The sequence below is a fragment of the Nomascus leucogenys genome, chromosome 20 (assembly GCF_006542625.1).
Source record: "Nomascus leucogenys isolate Asia chromosome 20, Asia_NLE_v1, whole genome shotgun sequence".
Classification (NCBI taxonomy): Eukaryota; Metazoa; Chordata; class Mammalia; order Primates; family Hylobatidae; genus Nomascus; species Nomascus leucogenys.
Window position 1 is genome coordinate 49,006,538 of NC_044400.1, and position 27,057 is coordinate 49,033,594.

Below are 27,057 nucleotides of genomic sequence, written 5' to 3' on the forward strand. Positions count from 1 at the left end.
TAAAGAATGATTCAGTATTATCATTAATATCACAAAGTATTCCTTTATTTTCTTTCACCTCCCTCACTTTTTGGGGAGTTTTTTACAATCAAGTCACAGTACAGGCTGGAGTTCAGCTTTATATACATTTTTGATCTGATTTTAATGTTGTTTCAATTTATGTCAATTTACACACTACATGGCTGGGAGATTAGTTTCCTGGCTCATTCTACCCTATAGATTCTGCAGTAAGCACCCTCTAGCATATGCTAATGGTGTAAATGTTATGGAAGAAAAGTTATGCCAGAAGCGGACTCTACATTTTACTTTTTATCTTGTACATGTCATTTTGATTAGACAATGGTATTATGTTGTGAAAATATTTAAAAAACACATATCCTTTATATAATCAGTTTTTTATACAACTAAAATGGGAAATTGTTTACATAAACTATAACTGCATTAATAAAAAAGGGCCAGATTCTGTTTTGCTTCTGATTTTCTTACAGAATAAAGACTCATTTTTACATTTTACTTTCGAACTTTTGAAAATGTCTGGTTATATGTTAAGAGCATTTGTTTTTCTTTGAGTTTTTGAAGCAGGGAATTTTATAGTGCTATTGCCTTAACAGCTTTCAAATACAGATTGAAATATCTGTTTGACATATGGACACATCCAGATATAAATATATTCAACCTCCTTGGGCAAAAAATCTCCAGAACACTGAGTTTACTGGCTGCACAACAAAATGACCTATTTAGGAAAAAGGTCAGCTTGTTATGAAAAAATTAAAAAGATAAGCAAAACAACTTCAGGAGGGAGGTAGAGGAACATCATTTTACTTACAGGAGAGAAATTACCAAAATCACACATCCACCAAATGGAAAGTAAGCTCTTCTGAAATGTTAGGGATATATGAGTTTTATTCCAGCTATTTAACCTTCAGAAAGCCACTCAAATTCTTCTTCCTATTATGTCAGAAAGGACTGATTAAAAAGAAAACCATTACATCTGAATTCAGCCAGGCACTAAATTAAGCTGACAGTTATCTGTTCAAATTGGGATTGGATAGACAGACTGAAGGATTCTGGGTCCAAAACTCTCCTTTGAGTGAATGAGTTGGTCACTGAATCTGAAATGAATGGAGCAGCTACTAACTACCTTGTTGTCCCTCTCAGAAATCTCTATATTAACAGGCATCAGATACTATCCTAGTGCTCTCTTTAATTACCATCTTATTTAAGAGATGCCCAGAAAGTCTTATTTAATCTCACTGTTCACAGGCATTGAATAAATGGTCTGAAATAAAGGCAATAGTCAACTGCTTCCAATGACCATTTAAAATTCTATTCCTAAAAAATCATTCCATTTCTTTTTTTAAAAAATAACTCAGGGCCAGTTCTAGTCTATCAGTAACTCTTGTATTTAAATAATTTCTGTTAAAATTTAGAAGGACTGAATATTCTTCTCCTCCCCTTCCTCTTCTCTTTCTGGCACATGCTCACTTTACTAAATAATTCTACTTCTACTCTAAATCATCAAAACAACGATTAGCATTAATCTATCTGGTATGTGCCAGGCACAGTGCTAAATGCCTTCAATACATTATCTCACTAGCCCTCATAAAACCTTAAAAGTCTAACACTATTATAAGCCCCATTTCAAAGATGAGGAAACCAAGGCTTAAAGAGGTTAAGGAAGAAGTCACCCTGCTACAAAGTGGCAGAGCCCTGATACTGGACCTAGCACTTTCTGATCCACAGCCAAGACCCAAACAATCTTTGCTGTACTGTTGACATACTGAAAGCTTGTATAACCCATGCTCCCTTAGCCGCCAAGCCAGACTGAGCAAGGGAAAGTGATGGACAGTTCTGGCCATGCATTAATGTTCCTGGAATGAATAAATAGTCAGTATGATTCTTGATCATCTTGGGTACCTGCTATGAAAATGAGGCTTTTGTGTCTTCCTTGTGGGCCATTACACTTTCCTGCTGCAATTACAGGTTCTAATAATATAAAATACCCTGGGATCTCAGCAGCTGTGAAAGCTGGACCATGCAGCTCCTGTTGTCCCTGGTGGGAGTGACATCACGGTGGCTGAAAAATGCCACAGGTGACATTCACCTAGGACTCTGCTGAGACTATAGCTACCTTGAGACAGATACAGTAGCACTGGTGGTCTCGGCTCCATGAACTTCATGGTGGGCTCCCAAATGGTTGTTTCCTTCATTTCCCCTCTCAAATAATTTTTAGCAGGTTTTCTAGGAGCTTTGGTTAGAGGATGTGGCAGTGAATCCACCTGGGGCTATATCAAGAAACACCCTGTGCCATCATGTTCTAGCATCCAGAGACCAAGCTGGACTCTACCCTCTGCAACCTCAGAGATGATTTTCTGTCTTCCCAGGCCACATATGAACAGAAAACCTTTCCCTCTTATTATGAATCTTATTCTCAAGGGTTGGACCACTTTGCCACATGCTCCTCTATAGATCCAATACAATGTCTCATCCATTTCCATCTTAGTTCCAAGGTGCTTGGGTAGTTGGGAAGATCAGCTTAGGTTCCACATTTCACTATCCTCCCAGAACACTGAATGAATTGCTGAATTTCTGGAGTGGGTGGGGAAACCCAGATCAGATTTAACACAGCTACTAGAAAATGTACATCCCAGTGAATGCCATCTTACTTTTTTTCCCAACAATACTGGCCAATCATCACGGAGATGCAAATCAAAACTACAAGGCGATATCACCTCACAACTCTTAGGATGGCTATTATCAAAAAGACAAAAGGTAGTGTTAGTGAACGTGTAGAGAAAACAGAAGCTGTATACTCTTGGTGGGAATGTAAATTGACACAGCCACTATGGAATCTTCTCCTAGAATCATTTTTTAAAATGAATTGAATCAATGAGTGAATATGCTCCTTAAATGAATAGTGAAAATCCTTATGCTTTTTGGGTAAAGTTGACTTCCACGAATTACAATGAGATAACATGCTGGCTCCACATGATCCAGCTTCCACGAGTTCCTTGATCTTATTTCTTATCATAGCTGATGCTCCATAGGCACACACAGATACAGCTTCCTGGATGTTTGTAGATGGCATTTATTCTGGTTGGATGGTGTCTGCCACACAGGGGCATTATATTATTTTGAAAATCACCCTTGTCTCCATCTACTTTCCAGTACAATGACCTTGCTCTTCCTTGAACACCCCAGTCATGCCCTGCCACAGGGCCTTTGCACTTGATGTTTCTTTTGGTGGAAATGTTTGTCCTCCATATATCTGGTTGGTTCTGCCCTTTACTGTTACCATCTCTGTTCAAACAATATCTCATCAGACAGACCTTTTATGACCACCCGTTAACTGGGAGAGATAAACTGCCCATTATTCTTTCTTTTTACCTTGCTTTGTTTTTCTTCACAGTAGTTATCACCACCTTCCGCAAACTTTACAAATATTTTAATTGATTTTGTATATTTACATTCTGGTCCCCCCATCAGAATGTGAGCACCATGAAAGTAGGGGCTATGTGTATGTTTATTTGATAATGTAATTATTTAAACATAGTTATTTAACATAGTTAAATTCTACATCTTCAGGGCTTAGAAGAGTGTCTTGCATGTAGAAGTCCCTCAGTAAATACTTGTATGATTCTTGCGAATTTCATGGAAAATGGGTGTCTGTGAAGTAAGAAGGCATGCCTACTTTTATGGCTTACAATTTACTTGTGATAGTAATTCTTCAAAAACACTTTTTAAAATGTTTATGATAAATATGGCCTCCTAAGATGCCAACCTTGACAGACAGTTGGAAATAAACATTCTGGTTTAACATAAACAGAATATAAATGTTTGCTAACTGTATCATCATGTTACATGTCCTTCCCTCTTCTATTGAGTGGGCAACGAAGATACCGCCAGCAGACGAGCCTTTGTTTAATGCACGCCAGCTGGTTGAGCCACGCCTGATGTGTCCTTCTTCACTAGCTGAGTCCTCAGCATCTCCTAGATAAGGAGAAAATGGAGCTACTAATTATAATGGTGATTAGTCCTAGTTAATGTTTAATGAAAGCTCATTGTGCCAAGCATGTGTTAAACACTCTATAAGCTTTACCCTCAGATGAATCCTAGGATATTTCCAATTTTAGAAATAAGGAAATTGATGATTGGATAAATTAAGTAACTTGTTTAAGGTCACTGAGTCAGAAAATGGCACACAGCAAGGTCTCAAACCCACTGCTTCCAACTCTACAGTCTGAATTTTCAACCTCTACTATTCAGAAGTCCCTGTATCATGTGTTGTATGTGGCTACATAATGGATTCTATTACACAATTCAGGATGAAGATCAGATCCCTTCTATCCAAGAGTTCACATTCTGTCTGCCTTATCCCAAACTCAATGATTTTTTTTTTAAAAATCAATCTAATAGTCTCATTTATAGGCCTAAGGAAGGTGTCTTTTATGCCTATTTTACTCTACTCATACCTTCCAGTTTGAATAAGGAACAGTGGGGAAGGTGTTTCTAAATCCTGGAGATATTCCTCACAAACTTTGTTGTACTCCTTGTTATACTATCCACATAATAAATAGTTTACATGTATTAATATATGTATTCAAAGTTGCTTTGCCCTCCATTATCATGATAAACTCTGTTACAGGAAGGACAGGTGGTATTTTTACTATTTTTCAGGCAATCGAGTAGATGCACTCACAAAATTAGGAAGAAAGACCTACAGCCCACATTTTCCCTCCATAAAATAAACCACCCAAATAACACTGTTGGGGAGTTTCAGAGAAATGGAATAATGCAATACTGCAGCTCAAAGAGGCCCCAGAGAACCTGTTTGTCAACCACCTCATTCTATAGATGAGAAAAACGGGAGTCCCAGAGGGAATGCCCATGGTCACAGAGCTACTGTATAAACCAGAAGTAGAAGCCAAGATGTTTCAGTCCATTTCATGCCCTCTTCCCCTCATGTTATCTCAAGGACAAGAACGTCACACCTCATGCACACATGACACTATTGGAAAACAAGAACGCTCTCTAGTGAAAATACTCCAATTGCTCTCTTCTAAATGGCTGTGACACAAGCCTGATGGTACATGATTTAAATGGAACACAAAATGAAACTGCCCATAAAATAATGTTATAGAGAGTGGCAAGGTTCCTAACTTGTCCCCAAAGTCATAATGCAGCCAGACCATAATATAAACAGTATTTGATTTCTCATTGTTCCTGCAAGAAAGGCATGGGAATTTAAAACTTTACTGCTGTTCTCTAGTTGCACGGAAATCTCATCTTTCTTCCCTCAGTGGCTCCTTCCCTGGAGGGTAGGAAGACATCCTTTTCCTCCCACTCTCTGCCTTTTCTCCTGGCACTGCGGTAGAACTTGGGGAGCAACATCCATGGACTGCAGCTGGTTGGGAGCTCTGGCCTCCAGGGGTGGGAACTCAAGGGCTGCCATCTCTATAACCATCCCCATGGGGATCCTGCTGTCCTCTAGGTGAGGCCCTGTCAAGCTGGGGTAAAGTAACAGGGTAGCCTCAGGCATAAAGTGGTTGGTATATTGACAGATGGTTACATCTACTGGCAGAAACAGGGACAGGGACATGAGAGGGATGAGATCTGTAACCTAAAGTGGGCCCTGCTGTACCAGGCCCTGCAGGAATGTCCAGGACTCAGGTCAGGAGGAAGACACTTCATGCCATGACCTCCTCTTAACTGTCTCTTAGGTATTTAAAAATTCAGCAAGTATTTACTGAGCACCTATTTTGTGTATTAAATGCTAATTATACTGTACCACAATATTGGCTTATAAGGCAGTTTAAGTCTTACATATCTGGAAAAGTTTTAAGCAAAGAGCAATGCTTTGCTTTTATACAGGGTTCACTGTGTGTTTACTTCAGCAGAATTGAATCCACAGAACTGCCTAAGATATAAAACATAGAGTTGCATTTCTTTTCAACAGATGGGAAAACAGAGACTCAGGGTTCTAGAACCTGCCCCAGGTTACACAGCTCATAAACACTGGGCAGAGCATAATCTAGATCCTGGTGCTGTGATTCTAACATGCTCTGGTATCAAATGAAACTCATGTCCTTGAAATCTGCACTGCCATCCCCCTTGCAGGTGCAGGTGCTAGCAGAGAGAAAATTTACATACACATTTTGAAGTCCGTGGAGTGTTAAGAGGGGACTCCCTGTGCTTACCCACCCACTGGAGCAGTCTCCACAGCATAGGTCTGCCTTGATCCTACTTGTGATATCAGCAAAAGTGAAATCCATCTTTTCCCTTGACATAGTTAAGACTAATTTTCCAAAAGAAAAATGGTAAGGGAAAACAAAACAATTATACAATAAGCACAAGGGACAGAGAATGAGTTTCAAATATTTAAAAAAATCTCAGCAAAAGAACCAAAGCATTTAGCTGAGCCCCATATTTCCTCTTCTTCAGATAAGCACACTGGCTACATTCAGGAAGTCAGGCTCCTTGCCTTCCTCCACCTGCTGACACTCATGACTGTCTCATTGTCCTGGAGAGGCTGGACTGCCCCAGTTTCTAGCCCTTTTCAAATTCTAAACTTAATCACAAAACCCATTTCTGTTTCAAAACTCCTGGATGCCTGGGCCTTCTCCCTCATTCCATTTTACTCTGAGATCTGCAAGCTAGAATTAACAAATAAATGATTAACACTTTCTAGATTCAACTCATCATCCACCTATGCCCAGCCCCATTCATTGACTCACTCAAAAGACCCATCTCCTGCAACCACCTCCAACTCCAAACATCTGCACCTCTAGGAGCACAAATGCTCTTTAGTCACTATAATGTGAGCTTTCAATAACCATTACAAGAACACAATAAGAATGATCAACTTACAGTGAAAGTTGGTTGGGTCATTCAACAATAGTAACTACTTGGAATTTAAATAGTCTTTTAATCATGCAAGAGATTTGTATCAAAATCCTTCCTAGAGAATAGTGGCTGCTCGTTTTTATCCAGTGTGGTATTTCCCACATAGATGTGGGCACCACAGGCTCTTTGGAACTATGAGCAAAACTATGCAAATCTGAACTTAAGCAAACTATGCATTACGGTCTAAAAGATTAACAGGACCAGAAAAATGATATATGAATCTTTATGTAGGTTTAAAGCAACATTAAAGGAATTCTTTGAGTGAAAGAAATAATTTTTTAGTATAAGAATTTAGCACATTTGACATTAAATGGTGAAAAGTGCAAACTTTTTATTCTTTGAATGTCATTTTATTGAACTCTGCTGGCTAACTGTGGTTTCAAAAGAGTTGTCCTTTTTGGCAGGTAGCTTTTTGAAAACTCAGCTAGTTTCTGCTCTATTATTTAGAGATGTAACTTATTAACTTAATATGTTATAGTTTGGGCTGAATTCATGTTTATGTAATTAAATCATCATTTTAAAAATCTGGTGTTTTTATGTAGTCCCTTCTAGCTAAAAGCATATATGATCATATAGGTGGCATGATTTGAGAATAATGACCCATTTTGTGCTATAGTTTTTTTAAGAAGGAAGTTATTCAAGGAATTCTCATTTCCATAAAACTGTTATAACTCTATATTCTAGAGCTTTTAACAAATTCTGACCTATAATTTTTGAGTCCTTAGTATCTTTCAGGCATTGTTCTAGATGCCTAGGTGGAGTATTTCATTTCTTTCTCACCACTGCCTTGTGAGGTATTGCTCCAATTTTTCAGTTGAGAAATGGGCCTAAGACGACTAAATATCTTACCCAAGTCTACGAAAATCTTGGGATTCAAACCTGAATCTAACTTTCAAATTCTTCATTCTTAAGATACTTATAATGTTTGTTTTCTTTTATTAATTTATTGCTGCATAACAAATCCAAATCAGTGGCTTAAAACGACAGTCATTTCTTTTAACCCTTGCACCTGCACCTTGGGCAGGTTTAGGTGGGAAGGCTGGTCTCCACACCACATGGCCACCGTCAGCTGGGGAAGCTCAATGGGGGTGAAGATCTACCTCCAAGATGGCTCATTCTCCTTGTTTGCCAGGTGGTGCTGGCTGTGGCCTCCTTTCCGCAGGGGTCCCTCCATGGGGTAGTGAGGTTCTAAAAATCAGTGTTTCAAAAGACAGAAAGTACAAGTGGCCAATCTCTGAATGCCTGGGCCCCAAATCTGGTACAGTGACACCTCTCCTATATTCTACTGGCCAAATCAGAGCCCAGATTCAAGGGGAGACGTCATAGACCCCACGTCTTAATAAGAGAGCCCCAAATTTCAAAGGCCACATTGCAAAACCCTAAATTTCCAGCATGGCAGTGATTTCACTAAATTGTGAAATCTCCCAATTTATGAATGCTTTTATCCTTTTTTGGGCGAAACCGCCAAATGGTAGCTTCTTAGAGGAGAGAAAGAGCTTTGGATCTTTCTTTTTCCTATTCTTATTGTTACTGAAATTGCTTCTGTAAATAGATTTAGAATTCTGAATTTTAAAACAAATGGGCTCGTAAAGGAATTTGTTATTTTCAAGTCTTCTTTTCAGTGTTAGTAGCAGATTATCTTTTTTAAAGCATTTGATAACTTTGGTTAACTTTCCTTATCACACGGTGACTTCAGTAGTTTCTGAATTCCATTTTAATTAGTCTTCTAGAATATCATCAACCGAGTGCAATCTTTTCTGAAGCTACTCTTTGCTTAGCAACAAACTCATATGCAGGTTCCACCTCATGTAAGTAGATTTTTCAGTCTATTTAACAGTTTCAACACATTCTTCTCCCTTTAGAAAGCTGTGATTTTACCCGTTCTGTCATCTGGGCAAGGGAATTTCTCACCAGTTATTTCTTGGGCAAAATTTTCTTATTTTCCTCTGACTTGTCTTCTCTGCTTTGCCCAAATAAAACAAAACAAAAGCCTTCTCTTGGTTGTTTACACTGCCCCACTCCTCTACCCCCAGTGTCCACAGTCACATATATACTGCACACATAAGGATACAGACCAGTCCTCATTCCACAGCAGACATCATTAATCACTGCTGTTTTCCACTGAGCCTGAATATGGCCCCACAGCTTTCTCTGTAACGTGTTCCAAAAGCACTGCTACTGATTCAGATATTAGACTTACCTGACTTCCAGGATATGTCCTATTCTTTCGGGAACTTTTCCAACTATGACAATTAAGTATTTCTCATCTTTCAAATATTGTTCAAAATCCCTTGTTCTAACTGAATAACCCTTCCTGGCTTCTGCATCCATCCTCTGACATACCTGGAGCCACAGCTCGTGCCACCTGTAGTGGTGGCTTGTCCCACTCCCCGGGCTCAGTAGTAACCTTAACCAGGAAATGCTTAGTATTATTTCTGTCCCAACCCACTGGGACTCAGGGTCATATCACTCAGACTGCAGTTCTGGCCTTGGGTTCTAATCCCAACAACAGATTTGTACGTTGTCCCAGGGCCTCCGTCCTCCCTTATGATGACGGGCTGGGATCCTATTGTTTTTGCCAGACACTTTCTGCTACCCTATTCTCCTTCACAAGTCCCCACTTCAGAGTGGGAACTTTGTGCCCAAGACATTCAGACTCTGTACCTGCCAAAACTCCTTTAATTTTTATCTAAATAAACCCTACTCTTCTGACACTCAGATAATTTAAATACATTTCAGCCCAGGCTGTGCTCACTCACTGGGTAACCCTTCAGATTCTGTCAGGCTCCTTGGTATCAGATGCTTTCCCTTTCAAAACCTGTGCCCGCCCTTGGATCTGGACTCACTCTTCTTACATATGGCGGGAGCAGTTCCCCACTGGCCACCCCTCTACAGTAGACGGGTGATTTTTAAGTCTGATCCTTCTCAGTCTTTCCATTTGGGCTAAATTTGAACAGCTCATGCAACACTGGGCTATCAGATACAATGTGATTCCAATTATTCCAATCAGCCTTTGTATGTAAACATCCTTTTCACGACCGCAGTGTCTGTAGTTTTTACAGTTGTCCTGCCTCTTAGATGTGTGAGTCTGAAGAATAAAGACAGCAGCACATACTGTTATTTTTACTCACTTTCTAACTTTCCACATCAACCAATTAGGTGTTTGCTAGTGCACAATGGGTATCTAATAAATACTGCAGTTGATGCTAAGAATAAAACCTGAAGGAGATGTTCTGCGGCAAGAAACTCTTTGAATGACACTGTATGTAATAGATCAGATTAAATATTATGAAGGATACGCTTTCAATTTTGTGGTTTCATCTGAGTGAAATTCCGTAATACTCTAGGAATAAGACACCTGACATCTGTGCTCTGCTCTTTGTTTTGAGTGTGCCATTTCACAGTCTTTGAAATATTTTGGATTGAAAATGAGATTTCAAGGAAGTATTTCATTAGAAGGGGGGTATTATTCTCTTTGAATTGCATCCAAGCTGCAGTTTTTCATCTTTTTTATTAAGTTTCTATCACGCAACTCTCTTTTCTAATTAGACATTAGCCAACACACTTTAATGTGCAGAATGAATCCTGTTTGGTTTCAACAAAAATTGCAATGGAAGCTAAAGCTTTGAAGAAGTGACGCAAGAGTGTCTAAGTTAATATCACATTTCCTTCTACAGCGATTGCATATCTCAGTACCTATGTATGCTTTTAAGCCACTGCTATGAGTTTTACGTCTATTTAAATAACATGACCATTATGAGCAAAACTTAAAAAAAATTGAGTTGAACTTTAAGCTGCCTGGTTTATTATAGTTGCTTTATGTTTATAAACAGATTATCTTTAATGTCTGAATGCTGGTATTACAGATCTTCTGCAGCTGTTTTTGATAGGAATTCATCAATGCTTAGAGCTCAAAGGTGGTTGGTTTTTGACATTTTCCTACTGTATCAGTGAAATACATATTGCCAGGGATTTCTCAACAAAATGGAACTTTTAGTATTTCAACAAATGTTGATATGCCCAGCCTGATTTTTTTAAACTTTTAAGTTCAGGATACAAGTGCAGGTTTGTTACACAGGTAAACATGCTACACAGGTAAACATGGGCGGTTGGTTGTACAGATTATTTCATTACCCAACTATTAAGCATACTACCCATTAGTTATTTTTCCTGATCCTCTTCCTCCTCCCAGCCTCCACCCTCCAAAACGCCCCAGTGTGTGTTGTTGCCCTCTATGTGTCCACTTGTTCTTATCATTTAGCTCCCACTTATAAGTTAGAACATGCGGTATTTGGTTTTCTGTTACTGTGTTAGTTTGCTAAGGATGGATTAAAAAAAGAAGAACCTTAGGCTTACTTTATCAAACCTAATTACTTCCTGTTACTCTGTAGAATCATCGTTTGCCATTTTAAAAAGTGCTTGTGAGTTTTTACTTTTTTAATTTGTCAATTATCTATTGCTGCATATCAATCTACTTCAAAACTTAGTGGCTTTAAACAACTTACTTATAGAGAAATTATGTGACTTTTCCCAAAGCCGTGCTAAGAACTTACCTTACAAATGTATTCTGATACTGAATATCTGAAACATGTGTACAGATACATGTATATCATTCCTGCTATTATCTTTAGTAGCTTGTACCTCATTGTCTTCTTTATATGAGACAATGGGCTGTGATGTGATGAGGACCTCCTGGACTCTCTTTACCTCATTTAACCTTCCCAGAACTGGAAAGCAAGGGAAGAAGAAACCAGAAAATCTCTGCCCACCTGCTCACTTCTATCCCTTGGGACCTGACCTGTTCGGGGAGCATGGCTTCACTCTCTCCTCCAGACTCCTTGTTTTCTGGAGCAGGCCACAGGATGGAGGGTCTCTGGAGGCCCACCACCTCCAGTGAGTGGCTAGAAGAGTATCTAATTCTGCTATTTTGTATTGGGATGCATGAAGGCATTCTCCATTATCTTTATCAGGAAAAATGGTGATATTTTGATCTTCTATCTGCAAACTCTTTAGTCTTTTTATCAGAAACTGATTTTCAGTTAGTTCAGAACTTGAGAGGGGAAGAAGGGTTCTATTTACTGAGTTATTCTCAGTCTTCAGTAACACATAGTAATTATGACAATAATTATTAACACTTGTTGAGGACTATCATACTTGCAATGCCACTGGATTATGCTCTTGTTATCTCACATAATCTAATTATAACAAAGGGAGGTCAAAGAAACTGAAAAACATAAGGGGGGGGGTTGTGGTAATTTTTAAAGTCAGCTACTATTAATTCCTCCCTTCCCTGTATGCACATACCTCTTCTCACATTAATAAATGGGGTCTAATTCTCCCCACCTTGAATCTAGACTAGACTGATAACTTGCACTGATGACAGAATGCAGCAAAATAAACATTCTGGGACTTCCAAGCCCAGGCCTTAAGAGGATGGGCAGCTTCCATTTCTTTTCTCTGAGGAAGCCAATCCCCTATAAGGAATCTTGGGCTGGACTCCTGAAAGATGAGTGAAAAGCTGGAGACGGAGAGAAGACCCTCATGGAGGAGAACTGGGGTGCCAGACATGTAAATGAAGCCTGCTGGGACCTTCCAGCCCAGCCAAGTCTAGGCTTAGCTGAAAGCAGCTGAATGAGTGACTCAATTCAATACGCTGTGGAACAGAAGAACCACCCAGCCAAGCCTTGCCCAAAATACCAACCACAGAACTGTGAGAAAGAAATCATTGTTGTTTTAAGCCACCCAGGTTTGGGATGAGTAGATACATAGCAATAGATAACTGAAAGAGAAATAAAATCGAAACCTTCACACATCTTTTCAAATAGCAAATGGTATCATTGCTCTGATATACACTGCTTACAGAAGAATTTTAAAAGATCTATAAGCTGATTTTTTAAACTGCAAAGTCATGTATATAGTTTACCTTTATAGTCCAAGTCATCCTTTCTTCCAAATGTCATTTTAAATAAGCCACCTTCAAGGGCAAACAATAATATCACCTCAAGACATCAGTTCCACTTCTATTCAAAATGATAAAAGCTTTCTGCTGAATGATAAAGACTCTTTCTTTCTATTCCCTGTGGAGATCTCATCATCACTCTGCCTCATATTTGATTATCATGCAGAATAGTTTCCATACCCTGGCTCTATTCATTATCGGGAGAGCCAAACTAACCCCTCATTCTGACCCCCTCTACACCTCAAGTTGGTTTACATAACCCTCCTTGGTGCTTCTTTCATGCTCTGTTCATATTAGCACAGTGCTTGTCACATATGTATTATTTATGTAAATACCCTAAGAGCAGAGACCTAGTCTGTTTTGTTCACTTTTCTGTATGCTAAGCACCAGAACAGCACTCCATATAGAGTAGTTGCTTCATGAATATTTACTGCTGAGTGAATGAATGCATCTGCTTCCCCCTGGCTAGATACTATCTCTTAGTGTTGATTATTCATTATCTCTTCCTTCCATTATCTATCTCCCTAGTACTGTAGGGGCTGAAAGCCTGAAGTTCCTAGACTTGCTTGTTGCTAGGGTCCAAATGCAATTCTGGTTCTACCAAAGGGATGCACCTGCATAAGATCTGGAGGACAAAGTTCCTTCACCAGCAGTCATAGTGGCTAAGATGCAGGTTTCAACAAATGTGTTTCTGCAGAGGCTGAGCAGCTACCCAGTACTCAGGGGCAGCTGTGATACTGGCAATGGCTTCTACAGTTTTCTGCCCTCTGGGTGGCAGCTTTGACAATATAACTAAATACCCAGTGGTACCCCTGACTTTTGCTCCTCCAACCTTTATAATGATTTTTGGAAGCACCTAATTCCATGAAAGATCTGGGGTAGTTTGTATTTTACTACAGTCATGTACCACATAATGACATACCAGTTAAGAATAAACCACGTATACAACAGTGGTCCCGTAAGATTATAATACTGTATTTTTACAGTACCTTTATTATGTTTATTTATTGAGATGGAGTCTCTGTCACCTAGGCTGGAGTGCAGTGGTGTGATTTCAGCTCACTGCTGCCTCTGCCTCCCAGGCTCAAGCATTTCTCCTGCCTCAGCCTCCCAAGTAGCTGGGATTACAGGCGCCCACCACCATGCTCAGCTAATTTTTGTATTTTTAGTAGAGACGGGTTTCACCATGCTGGCCAGGCTGGTCTCAAATTCCTGACCTCAAGTGATCTGCCCACCTTGGCATCCCAAAGTGCTGGGATTATAGGCGTGCACCACTGCATCCAGCCAACAGTACCTTTACTATGTTTAGGTATGTCTATATACACAAATACTTACCCTTCTGTTACAATTGCCTATTCAGTATTCAGTACAATAACATGCTATACAGGTTTGTAGACTAGGAGCAGTAGGCTTTATCGTATGACCTACGTGTATAGTAAACGGTATCATCTAGGTTGGTGTGAGTACACTACGATGTTCATACAATGACAAAATTGACTAAGGACACATTTCCCAGAACACATCCCTGTCATTAAGCAATGCATGACTGTAGTGAGTTCTAATTTATATGCCTCTATAGACTGCATTCCTTGAGGGCAGGATATATTTATATTTGCTTAAACATACCTGCACAGTGTCTGGATCATGGTAGAATGTAATAAAGATAATAATGATAAAAATAGCAAACATTTATTTAACATTTACTACATGCCCAGCACTGTCCTAAGTGCCTCACATCTATTAGCTTATGTAATCTACTCAATAACTCTGTGAGACAGGTGATCTCATTGACTTCTTTTACAAATTGGGAAATTGAAAACAAAGAAGTTAAGCAACTTGCTCAAGAAATCACAGCATTAAATAGTGGATTGAGGATTTAAATACAGGAAACCTGGCTCCCAAGTCTAGCTATAAATATCTGTATCTAATAATTTCTCCACTTGAATAACGTCTGCTTCAGGACTTAGAAGATACAACCACTAAAATTTTAGAACTCATTTACTATAAATGTCCTATGTGCATTTATCATAATATAGCAACTCAGTTTATTCCCCTTGACAACTTAGGTTTTAAAGATGTTCTTGTATCAAAATGGCTGTGTGTGCGTGTGTGTGTGTGTACACACACACATATATGCTTTTTGCTGTATTTTTTCCACTACTCATAAAGACAATAAAAAGGGAGCCACAGAAATAATCAGGATAGTAGGAAAAGTAAGAAGAATAATGGTGAAGAATACTGATGGGTTTTATGTGAATTTCTTAATGCAGATATGTCTGCCTTTTGTGTGGGGAAGCAAGCTCAAACAATTGACCACTAGTTGTAGCAAATGAACCCATGTACACATATAAAGGGAAAACATGTCTCTTGCTGTTACTTCCACTGTAATGGAGAACAAACTTTCTTATGGAGACCTCAAAGGCACGAAGAGTCTGGAAAGATGCAAAGCCATGCAGACAAAAGAAAACCAAGTGGTAATGGTATGAACACCTGATCAACACTGTGGACTAGAGTTCATGACTCTCAATAATGACCAGCACAGAAATCTGAGTGGATAGAAAAATGCATTAAGTGTTAGAATATCTTTTTCTCCACTTCAGATATCTTTTTGCATGCAGAGGGCAATGCACTAGTGTAGGATGCTGTCAGTTACTCCTTAGGGGAGGAGAAGTATCTTAATCTGATGGCTGCAGTTGGAAGGAAAATCTGACCACAATAGCCCAGCCTCTGCTTTCTTTCTCGTAAAATTGCCATTCTCCTCCACTCCTCCATGTGTTAAGGTTTAAAGGGATCTACTCTGTCCATGAGCCAGGGAGAGTGGAGAGTGGTCTGTGCTCTGCCCACTGCTGACAGTGACTGGGAGTAAAGCCTGTCTAATTCTTGGGTTCAATATTGGGAAACTCCCTTGCCCAGAGTTAAAACCATATTCTCCAACAAAAGTCCATATCTTTTACCTGCAATTCCAAAGATCTCCAAAGCTTTGAATCTAAAAATTTCCCCCAATCCATCTGGTAGCAAAACTTGAAGTAACCTGAGTCCTTGATGGCCAAACCTGACCTTGACTGACATGAAGCTACTTACAACCTGTATCACTCCACTTGGAGCTTTGCTATCTGATACAATAGCCACATATGTCTATTTAAATTCAAATCCATTAAAATTATATAAAATTAAAAATTCATATTCTTAGTCATACTAGCCACATTTCAAATGCTCAGTAGCCCTATGTGGCTGGTGTTACCATATCAGAGAGACATTTAGAGCATCACAGAAAGTTCTGTATAACACTGACTTAGAGTGAACTCATGTTTCCTTATACACCTATTCATATCCGACATGGGTTGTTACTCCAGACCCCACATATTAGACAGTACATAAGTATTTTTCCTCAAAATCTGAAAAAAGAGATTCCAAAATCACATCTGGCCCAGATGATCACAGATAATGGATTGTGGACCTGCACTGTTTTCATCAGTAATAAAAGTGATATTTTGGTTTTCCTTCTGTGTTAAGGTTGTACCTTCCTATAAACTGATAAAGAATCAAGACAGAGAAGAGGGGACCTTTACACTCTAATAACAGGGAGAGAATCTTGCAGGTTCCTTTCATCTCCATATGCATGGGCTATTTAGGCTAATCACAGTAAAGGATTTTATGTGGGTTTTAATATCATCTTTCCAAGGAGCTATAAGTGCTGTTCTGGCAGAAGTACAGTAGCTAAATGACTAGAAAACTTCCAAGGATTGATGAAGATGTCACAGATGGAATTTCTATGTTGGGTGGGAGGTGGAACTAGATGAAGTCCAAGGCCCATCCACTTAAGAAAATCTGGGATAATGCTATCACCTCCCCCACATGGGTCCTTCTCCAGCATCTTCCATGTGGTGGGGACTAGTCAGAGGCAGATACACTTCTGGACAAGAATGTGTCAATTAGAGTCCAGCACATTCTGAAATTTCCTTGAATGCCTCGGACTACCTCTTGGTGGGAGCAAAGTGGGTCAGCATAGCCATGTTCCCTGCCCGCTGTTCATACTCTTTAAGTCTGATAGCCAGAAGATGCTGAACAGCGCTTCTCCCCCATCTGGATTGTCTTGCCCACGTACTGTGAGATATTTCACAGAGATCTGTCAAGAGCCTAGGCTGGAAAAGAGAATATCAAGTGTTTTCAGAGTCCTATAGGCTCTACTCTTTCGCTCTGCTATATGAATTCCGGCAAGTGGTATAATTTGATACAGCCTCAGTAATCTCATCCGTAGAATAGATGGAAGACCCCTGGTGCACTACCCTCAGAGGGTTGTTTGAGGATAGAAATAGAAATTAAAATACTGAATGAAATAATATATGGGAAAGTAATTTTTTCATTCTAAAGAAATTCTACGGTCAGGTGCGGTGGCTCATGCCTATAATCCCAGCACTTCGGGAGGCTGAGGCAGGTGGATCACCTGAGGTCAGGAGTTTGAGACCAGCCTGGCTAACATGACGAAACCCCGTTGCTACTAAAAGTACAAAAATTAGCTGGGTGTGGTGGTGGGCACCTGTAATCCCAGCTACTCAGGAGGCTGAGGCAGGAGAATAGCTTGAAGCCGGGAGGCGGAGGTTGCAGTGAGCCGAGATTGCGCCACTGCACTCCAGCCTGGGTGACAAGAGCAAGACTCCGTCTCAAAAAAAAAAAAAATTCCATTCATTCTATTATCTATTTCATTCTATTATCTTCATTACCGATGGAGAAATTCCATGCAAGGCTTGTAAAGCATTACCTATTAAAACAATACTCCAAGCAAAATCCTTGCTGGCTTCTGAGTATTGCTGTGAGTTCAACACAAAGCAGCTTTTATTTAGAACATAAATTGGATTTCCGCTTGTAAAGGAAAGCATGAGATAATGTTCTTTGTCTTAATTTGACAGTAGAGAGGCTCTTCAGTATTGGCCAAGAATCTAATATTGGATCATACCAAAACACAAGCATTTGCTTTCTAAATTGCATCCATAAAGATCCCATGGTCAAGTGCTGCCTCTGACAGAGCATTTACCAAGATTTTAAGGCTTCACGTTCAGATTATTAAAAATGCCCATCTGTCTTTTTTATTTAATATGCCATCGGCTCTCCAATTTGGATAAAATCTGAGATCCTGCCCCTATTGAAACTTCCCAGGTAAGCTTCACATTTCTGTTTTGTTTGTTAAGATCCTTGTGGAAGCTGTCCAGCTCAAACCGTAGCCAAGGGGCATGACTGGCTCCTCCCTCCTGTTTGCTTTCCTAGGGTTAATCTGTGCTAAAGCTTTTAGTTCAAGAAACTAGGGAATTTGAAGAATCATATGGACAGGCTTAAAAAAATGACATTAACCTTGAGTACTAACTCAATATTAAGCTGATAGTATAAATTCAATATCGTTTTTATCTTAGAAATTGCAAATCTAGACAGCAAGAAAAAATTACACATATTAACAGAATTTTTATTGTATTTTAGAAGCAGCATGTTTAAAGGAAAAGAGTGATTTAGCTAGCTTCACATCAGCAGATTGAAACACATTTAACATGACTTTTTTTAAAGCTCAGAACTAAAAATGTCTAACCTTTAAACATTTTCTAACATAATTCTCTCACTTAAAAATGTTCTAGCAATATTTTAAAGAAGTAACCCTGAACACTTAAGTTGCAGATTGCCTTAAATAGTCTGAATATCTCCATTTTTCTTTCTTTAAATCCAGATATAGGTACAAATCCTAGAAGACATCTTTGAGATAGAATGATTTTTTGAGTTTACCATATCATCCTAAAAGCCTCCTTAAGTTCTTTGAAAGTGAACTGTAAACTGATAAAAGGACAGTCGTGCCGTCCCCCAGGAGTATACCGTCTTTCTAATACGAATTAGTGCATGTTATCTTTTTGATTCTCTCCCCAACTCCTTCTCATAATGTAAGCTTTACCTCAGACTTCTGCTAGTGCTATTTTTTTTGAAACAGTAATTTTCTAGAAAGTTACTTTTGTTGGTCTTCTCCGAAAGCTTTTTTAAGAAACCAGAACCTTGGGTTTTCAAATGAGAATTATATCCATGATCGTTTGAATGTGGACTTTTCTCCTTGACTCTTTTCGACCCAAGGCTTGTTAGAGTGCAGAAAACGTTAATTCTCAAATCTTTCACCTCTGTCAGTCTCCTATAGACTCATAGCCAAACATTTTTTTTTTCCTAGAAAAGAGCAATTCCTGCAGTTTTATCCTGCCCCAGTCAAATACATCTTTCCTTCCCCAACCCCCCAATTACTTGGAATGAAATCTAACGTTGAGGACTAAGGACTGGAAGGTAGTGATAAGCCAGGATTTGACCGCCCAGCGTTCAACCTCTGTGGTTGTGAATGCAACAAGAAATCAACAAGTTTTCATGGAGTGCCTACCAGGTGGCTTAAGCAGGAACATCACTGAGTAGGCCAAGTTCTAGATACAGGAGACCAAGCCCTATGACCCAACTGAGGAGATGAGCTCATCCTGCGCGCCCCACTGCGAAGCCTGTTCCGGGACCCACAGAGGGTGTCCCCCTCGACCTCCGGTTCACAAAAGTCTGCTTGGCCTCTGCAAAGGGCACCATCGCACCTGCAGGAGGAGAGTCTCAAGGAACTCACCTCGCCTCAGCTAGAAAAAGTGGCCAAGGAGGTAGCCCCGCACTCAGGAACCCACCTCGGGGAGGAGAGCTAGTTTGTGTTTGCGGTCATCTCGGAGAAGAAACTGCTTAAAAAAAAGGGGGGGGGGCGGGGGAAAGGAGGTGGTGGTGGTGGCGGCGGCGGCAGGATGGAGCTTCCAGAGGGGCCGGCTAATGCCTTGGATGTTTCTTGGATTGACCCAGGGGAATAACCCGGGGTGGAGAATGGGTGTCCTAAGAGAAGTGAGGCAGGCAAAACCGACCAGCGAGGGGAGAAAAAAAGTGATTCAAATTAAATTCCCACGCGCTCAGGGCGGCCACGGCTTTAGCTGGAGGAAGGGAGCGCAGGGCGCACCGGGCTCTGGGGCGGACACACACTCTCCGGCTCCCGCAGCGCTGACGGACAGAAGGACGGACGGGCAAACCCGAGCGAGGGACGTACCTTCAGGGTTGGCGCTGATGAAGACTCGGACGCTGCGGCCGGCGGGCACGAGGTGAGAGGGCAGGGCCGTGAGATTCCCAGAGAAAGCCGCCCGCCGGAGCGCAGAGTCTCGGGGACAGGGCAGCTTGGTGCCCGCGCCGGCCGGCCACATCGCCCTCTGGGAGGAACAGCCACTGCCGCCGCCGCCACCTCCTGCTCCTGGGGTTCCTGCCCGCGGCTCCACGGAACGGCCGCGTAGATCTCAGCAGGCGGCGCGGCTCAGAGCCGTTCCGAGCCCGAAGCGCCGCTGGCGAGCTCCGTGGCGCACAGCACCCACCGGCGAGGAGCAGCCATACGGACCCTCGGGCCCCTTTCGCGGCGGTCTCCTGCCCCTCTGGGCCTCCGCCTTCGCCCGCTGCTAGGGCTCAGAGCAGCAGCCAGCCGGAGCGGGAGGTCAGCGTGGCGGCGGCTACGCGCGCAGCGCCCGTTTGCGCCGGGAAGCGCCGGCGGCCATCTCCCCGCCCGCGCCCGCCGTGGGAGGAGGGGGCCGCCAGGCGGCGGGGATCGTGCGAGCGAGGAGAGCAGATGAAACTTTATGTACGAGACGGCGTCCCGACTTTATCCCAGCCCGCCTCTCTCGGGCGCAGAAATAACTTGCGGCTTAGAGGACGGCCGGGGCTTGGGCGCGGGGGCCTCGGGGGTGCGCAGGGGCCTCCCTGGCTCCTCTGTGGACAGCCGAGGGCTACTGGCTGCCTCAGTGGTGGAGGACAAGAAGTCAATTAGCCTGAGATTTCTACTACGCCCCCTCCAACTCTCCTAAAGGTCACACAAGCCCTGAGAATTTTCGGGAATCCACACGCGCGGGCGTCTGCGCGTCTCTGCCCAAGTGCAGGGAATCCAGCCTCAAAGTTCGACGCACACACAACCCCAAGCCAGACGCGGAGAGTTTGAAGCATCAAGTCTCCAGATTGTCTCTGGCGTCCTGGAGGGACGATCGCTTCATCCCTATCTCTCCTGGCGCAGGTGGCAGCGTCCTGCCGCTCCGCTTGCTCCCCACGCGCGCCTGAGCGGGGGTTTTTATAGCCAAGCTGCGCCGTTCACGTGCTCCTCGCCGCGTGGTCCCGGAACCTTTCCGGGAGCGGATCTCCGCGGGTAGTTCCTCCGAGGCCTCCAAGGCTCCTACGGGGCCTTTCTGCTCCCATCAAGGTGCACTCACCGGCTGTTCTGCTTGCCTAGCAGCTCCTGGGCCCGTCGGCCGCCAGGTTGCTGGAGCCCCGCGCGGCCCGGTGCGCACCTGGGCCGGGCGGGAGGGCGTGGGTTCTCTGGAGCGCCCCCCTGCGCAACGTTACGCAAAGTGCAAGTGGCCGTGGATTGGGACCCGGGTGCGAGAAATCAGAGCGGGCTGTGGGCAGGAGCTTCTTGTGTGCGCTTCAGCCGCTTTTCAAAGTCAGTGCCACGCGTAGATCAGCTCCACCTGAAGCTGATCCAGGGCGGCCACAGCGGACGCGGGGCCGTCCTCGGGTTCCCGGCTCAAGGTGGACGGCACAGGGGTCCAGTCCACGTCCTAGGTGACATGAGACGCAGAGGGACCCAGATGTAAAATCACCGTCTCCCTTCCACTCCACTGCACCCATGGAAATACTGCATAAGCCAGGACAGGAACGAAGACCTCGCAAAATAAAGTCTAATTGTGTTGGGGGCCAAGGGCGCCGGGAGAAGGGAGTGTTTGTAGCCTTAATTGCAGTTTAGTCTCTAAATCACTTTTTCTGGGCTTTTGGGCAGGAACACCTGTCTTTTAGGGAAGAAGAACAGTTTTTCCAAATCTCTGAGATTGGGGAAGGGGTGGGTGTGCACCGGGTGAGGCAGTTCAGACGCAAGTGTTCTCTTCTTGCCTGGATGCTCCTAATCTAAGCAGCCCGGCCTCCTCTGGGCCTGCACTTCCTCTGGGGCCTGCTGGTGGCAGTGAAGTCCTATGCACTGCTGTTCATTTTTTTACCCTACCCCAGCCCCAACACACACGTTCTGGGGTAACCTCTTTGGAAGAATTGGGTCTCTAGGTTTGTAAGGCTGCCTCTCCACTCCTGAGAACCAGGGGGCAGACAGCAGCAGTTCTTACTTTGTGATAATTTGATGCAACCCGTAAAGAAGGCTTGAACATACCCAGCTATTTAATTGATTCAATTTCTTCACTCCAGACTCATTCTCGGGTGGAAATGTTCTCAGCAAGAAGGGGGTCCCTGAAAGATCCTCTATTGTCCCAAGAGGTATGGACTGAGAGCTGTGGAAAGGTCATGAATATGCGGTGTTTATTGCATATCATCGTGTATGAATATACAGTATCTATTACTGGAGAAAAGAGCTAGGATCACTTTATGCCTGATCTCAATATTGTTTATAAAAGATTGATTAGAAGTTGCCAGATTGTCAGGGACCTGCCTTCCTGCCTTTCTTTTTTCTCTTACTTCTTTGTTTCTCTCTTCTTAGAAATAGGATTAGTGTTTGTGTCTTCTGACCTTTGCTTCAGATCTCAGTGTTGCATTTTCTTTGGATGACTTTGGGATTTTTGGCAGCCTCTATAACCTAATTAACTGTTCTAGACAGGCCGAAGTTTAGCATCTGCCAGTGTCACTGCAGACCAAGGCTGCAGAGGAGACAGAATTTCACATTGTCTGTGGGCCACGCTGTAAAAGGCTCTCTGCACAACCAGCCTTGCCTCAGCTAAAGAGGGTGCTGTCTTTGGAGTATTCTACCTAAGGAGGATACCAATTACTCACCTCCCTCAAAACACACACACACACACATACACACACGCATGTACATGCAAAAACAATCTTCCTCCACATTCTTCAGCTTGCAAGCATCTGACATCCTAACACCAGATATTGATTTCTTAGCACACAAATGCCAATAAAGGAGGTGTTACCTATGGTGGTAACACTTCATGATAAATAATTTAGATTTATTTCTTAACCTGAGGAATGAGAAAGAAAGAATGAGAGACAAATGAGAGGGAGGGGGCATAATTGTGGAAGGTTGACCCTGATTTTCAAGACAACTTTTTTTTTATATCTGATTAAAATATTTTCTAAACGTTTTCTTCTTGTCAGTAAATACTGGGAGTTTTTGAACCATGACAGGAGCCGTGATACCTGGATCCTGGCTCTACCATTAATGAGTTATGTGACCTTGAACAAGTCATTTCACTTTTTTGAGACTTGGTTTTCTTATGTGTAAAATGTAATAACATTTCGTATGTGTAAAACATTTTACACAAGAAAACCAAGGCTCAAAAGATGAAATGACTCAAACCAAGTCAAATGACTCAAAACCAAGACTCAAAACAAGTGAAATGACTTGTTCAAGGTCATATAACAAGTTAACGGCAGAGCCAGGATCCAGGTATCACGGCTTCTGTTCCAGTGCTTGTTGCAACATACCACCTCTATTTTCTAATTTTTCTCAGGTCTGGCCCTTGAGGACATCTTTGTTAACCTGGACAATGGGTGCTCAGGCCTGTGTTCACAGGTGTGGAAGGCTGGATATCATTTCTGCTTTCTAGATAGGAAAGAAGATCATTGCATGATCACACAGGACTAGACCTTCCAACTTCTAGGTTGTTGATCTGATGACAAACACATCCAGATTCCTTGTTTCTTTTGGGTCCTGCTCTTTCTTCATGAGACCACAGGTAAATCTGTACCATCCCAGACATGGGCTGGAGAATTTAAAGCATCTAGAAAGAGGAAGGTGAAAGTACATGAGAAACGAGCCTGGGACCAAGACTGTGATCAAAAACAAGCATTCCCCTCTCCATTCTCTCACCCTACCACCAATTAGTAGGCTAGAGAGGTGCCTTATCCTTATAAAACAATGGGACCTAGCTCTTTATAAAACAAGGGTGCCCAAAGGTAAAATTACCACTAGGTTCATTCTACTCACTGAGATAGAAGGAGCCTGTGATCATGAAATGAAACCCCCTTTAATATGTAGGTGATGCCCAAATTGTAATTTTATTAAATGAGTGGAAAGAAAATTACTTCCTAATAATACCGACATATGAGGATTTCCCATATTCTAGACCTGGTGTTAGGCTTTTAATAGGCATCTCATTTAATCGCACTACATCCAAGGTCTGGGCCCAGCACCTCCTATCTCCAAGTCTGACATCCCTTCTTGGACACTACTGTTCCTGCATATCTTTTGTTATGTGCATACATTACCTTTTGTCACATATGTGCACTTTGCTTGCTCCAAAGTCTATGGCATGCACGTGTATCTCACCTACTTCCCTTCACTGTGATGGCTGATGATTTTTCATAGCTATATGGCTATGTCACATGTCCAGTTCATTCCTCGTAGATGCTGGGGGTAGTGATCAAACGGCACAAAATCAGAGCCCCTGTGACTGACTGTGACCCAGCAGAAAGAGTGCCCATCACCCAACCTGTATTTGTCTGCAGGTGCATTCCCATGTGTGTACATCAAATATCCTGGTCAGGAAACCTGTGGATCATTCTTCCATGAAATAAATTTGTTCTGTTGTGGATAGAAGTGAAATAGAGCCCCTAGTGTTATGAAGAAGACCACCTTAGCACATCATGCCACTCTTACTATCTTAGGGACTCCAGCCAGTGAAGTCAGTGATGTGCTGTTCTTGCTTCCCTAGCTTGACGAAGAGTATCAGACTTGATATTACATTCATACAGTGACTCTCTGATTTGGGTGATAAATAATTGAATCTGCTTTGCTAATGCGAGAAATAGATTATTCAGGGTCACTCAAGCCGGGGCTCCACTTTTCAAAATTCCAGGTGGTAAGCTAGATCATTAGGAACCCACTTATTTGTTTACAAAATGGAAATTTTCAGTCTTTGTGAGAATTTGTCAGCATAACAATTTGCCAACAGAGATTGTTGATTCAGAGGTGTCTGCGGCATGATAGAATTCACAGCAGCACAATTTTAAATAAAGTTACACCTTTCAGAAAGCGCTATCTGATGTTTTCATGACTCAGAAATTCTAACTTTACCTCCACCCCCTTCCAAATCTGCGTAATGTATTTTTTGAGCAGCCTTCCTCTTACAACCTTCTAAACACGTTGCTATGAGAGCACTATGCATGCCACATAAAGTAGAAGAAAGTTAAAGAAGTTTGAAGTAAAAGTTTGTAGATTATTTTGTATTTCTAAATTAAATATTTTATTTTCATTTTGTAATTGCCAAGGTTGTTTTTTTTTTTCTTCTCTTTCATGACAATCTCAAATACAGTACCTTACAAAACCCTCCTCTTGCGTGTTTCATCATCTGACACTTATTTGGAGAGTTGCTTTTTACAAAGCACTTTCATACATGTTAGCTCATTTACTTTTATTCTAACCTTCTGAAATAGGTTCTGCATTAACATTATTTCCCTCTCCTCTCCAATTTTTGATATGAAGCTCAAGTGATTTTAGTGGCATGTTTAGGTTCACTCAGTTGCTGGATAGCAGAGCCAATGTCAAAACTAGATCTCTGAACACGAAGCCGTAGATCATTTATAATATGCCACGTGGCTGCCAACGTATAACAATATACATTTAGCCGAATTGATTAAAAATCATTTGCACTTCTCTATAAAATTTATACTGGTGGGTAGGCAAACCAAGTAATATAGGGTATAAAACACTCTACTTGGATGGCAATGTTAGCTACATGCCTATTTACTTTGACTCTAAAATTTTTATTGAGCAGAACCTAACTTCCACATCTTTTAATTCTGCTAACAACTCAGTTTTGTAGATAAGTACAAGAGGCTGAGACTTTAAATGACTTGTCCAAATTCAGATAGCTAATAAGTTGGCAAAGGTAGAATGTGAACCAGATTTATCTCACCATTATGCTAGATGGAGTCTTTTCATCATGTAACACTAAATCCACATGAATAAGAAGGAAATCTTCTCTTTACAGTACTCTATATTGACATGGCCCAAATATCTTAAATATATTGTCCAGGTCAATCATTGTTTTCTTATTTTTTAAATGCTTGTACTTAGCTAGAATAGTATGAAGCTTGAGTGTATTTTGAATTTGCTTTTCTTTTCAAAATACTTTAATGGGATAAAGTGTTTTTATTTGCATATTTTTGCAATTTGCATATTTTCTGCAAAAATTCAATATAGATGATGATTCTGTAACAGTCTCTAAATATATTTCTTTGGATTCTACTTTCTGAAAAACTACTATGACTTTGCCATCTTCCTTTTCTCACCATTCTTATAGTTATGCTTTATGTTTATTACTTAATAGGATTTGTTTCTTCACCAAATAATAGTCTCCATCACAATCCTTTAGCCTGAATTAGTTATAGAGTTGCACTATGCATCTTCTTGGGTTACCCCTTGTAAATGTAAATTATCTTATCGCCTAAATTTAGAAAGCCATATGCAGAAATTGACAGGTCATTTACATTCAGTTCAAAGAAGAGGATAGGCAGCCAATTATATTGTGTTGAAGCCTCGAGAAACATTTTACAAATCAAATGATTCAAAAACAGGTTTTAAATTCCTAACTCCTGTCACTTCTTGATAAGTATGGGAAGATCATTCCGCTATCATTTGAAAGATTTAGAACAAACTTAAAATTTAGGAGAATGGCTTTATTCCTCTCCAAATAAATATAGTGTAGCTTTTTTATTATAAAAATGTATATTAATATATCTTTTTATTTACATATTTTATCATATATTTTATTATAAAATATAATTATATATAACATTTTAAGAGATGCTAACCTATTTGATCTATAGATCCTGATCTATTCCTGCATTAGTCAAGATTTTTTAGTGGCAAATAACCAAAACCAACAAGTTTCTTTTCAGAATACAGGAGTTTATGCAGAACACATGGCCAGAAAACAATTGAGTCTCAAGACAAATTGGAACCAGGAATAAGAGATGTCCTTGGGAAAAATGGACATTATTTTACTGATTTTCCAGATCTCATCTCTGGTTCTTTCTCAGCAACAAGAACATGTCTTTCCCTTGCATCTCTCTTTTTCTCTTGTGCGAGAACAGTCATGCACACACACATACCCCCACATAACTTTCTTTGATAGTTAATACTCATGAGCCACATGGAAAGACTGACTGATACTTTTTTGAAA

The 27,057-nt window shown here is 41.3% G+C and overlaps 1 protein-coding gene across 1 annotated transcript in view; it reads right to left on the reverse strand.

Annotated features, from left to right (window-relative positions):
* The window catches only part of LOC115831866 (NACHT and WD repeat domain-containing protein 2-like), a 110,858-nt gene extending 89,722 nt beyond the window's left edge, over positions 1 to 21,136 (reverse strand). The window contains exon 1 of the mRNA XM_030801278.1: positions 19,941 to 21,136. Within this exon, the coding sequence (XP_030657138.1) occupies positions 19,941 to 20,091 (151 nt within the window). The 5' untranslated portion in view covers positions 20,092 to 21,136. The remainder of the gene's footprint in view (positions 1 to 19,940) is intronic.
* Between the last annotated feature and the right edge of the window lie 5,921 nt (positions 21,137 to 27,057).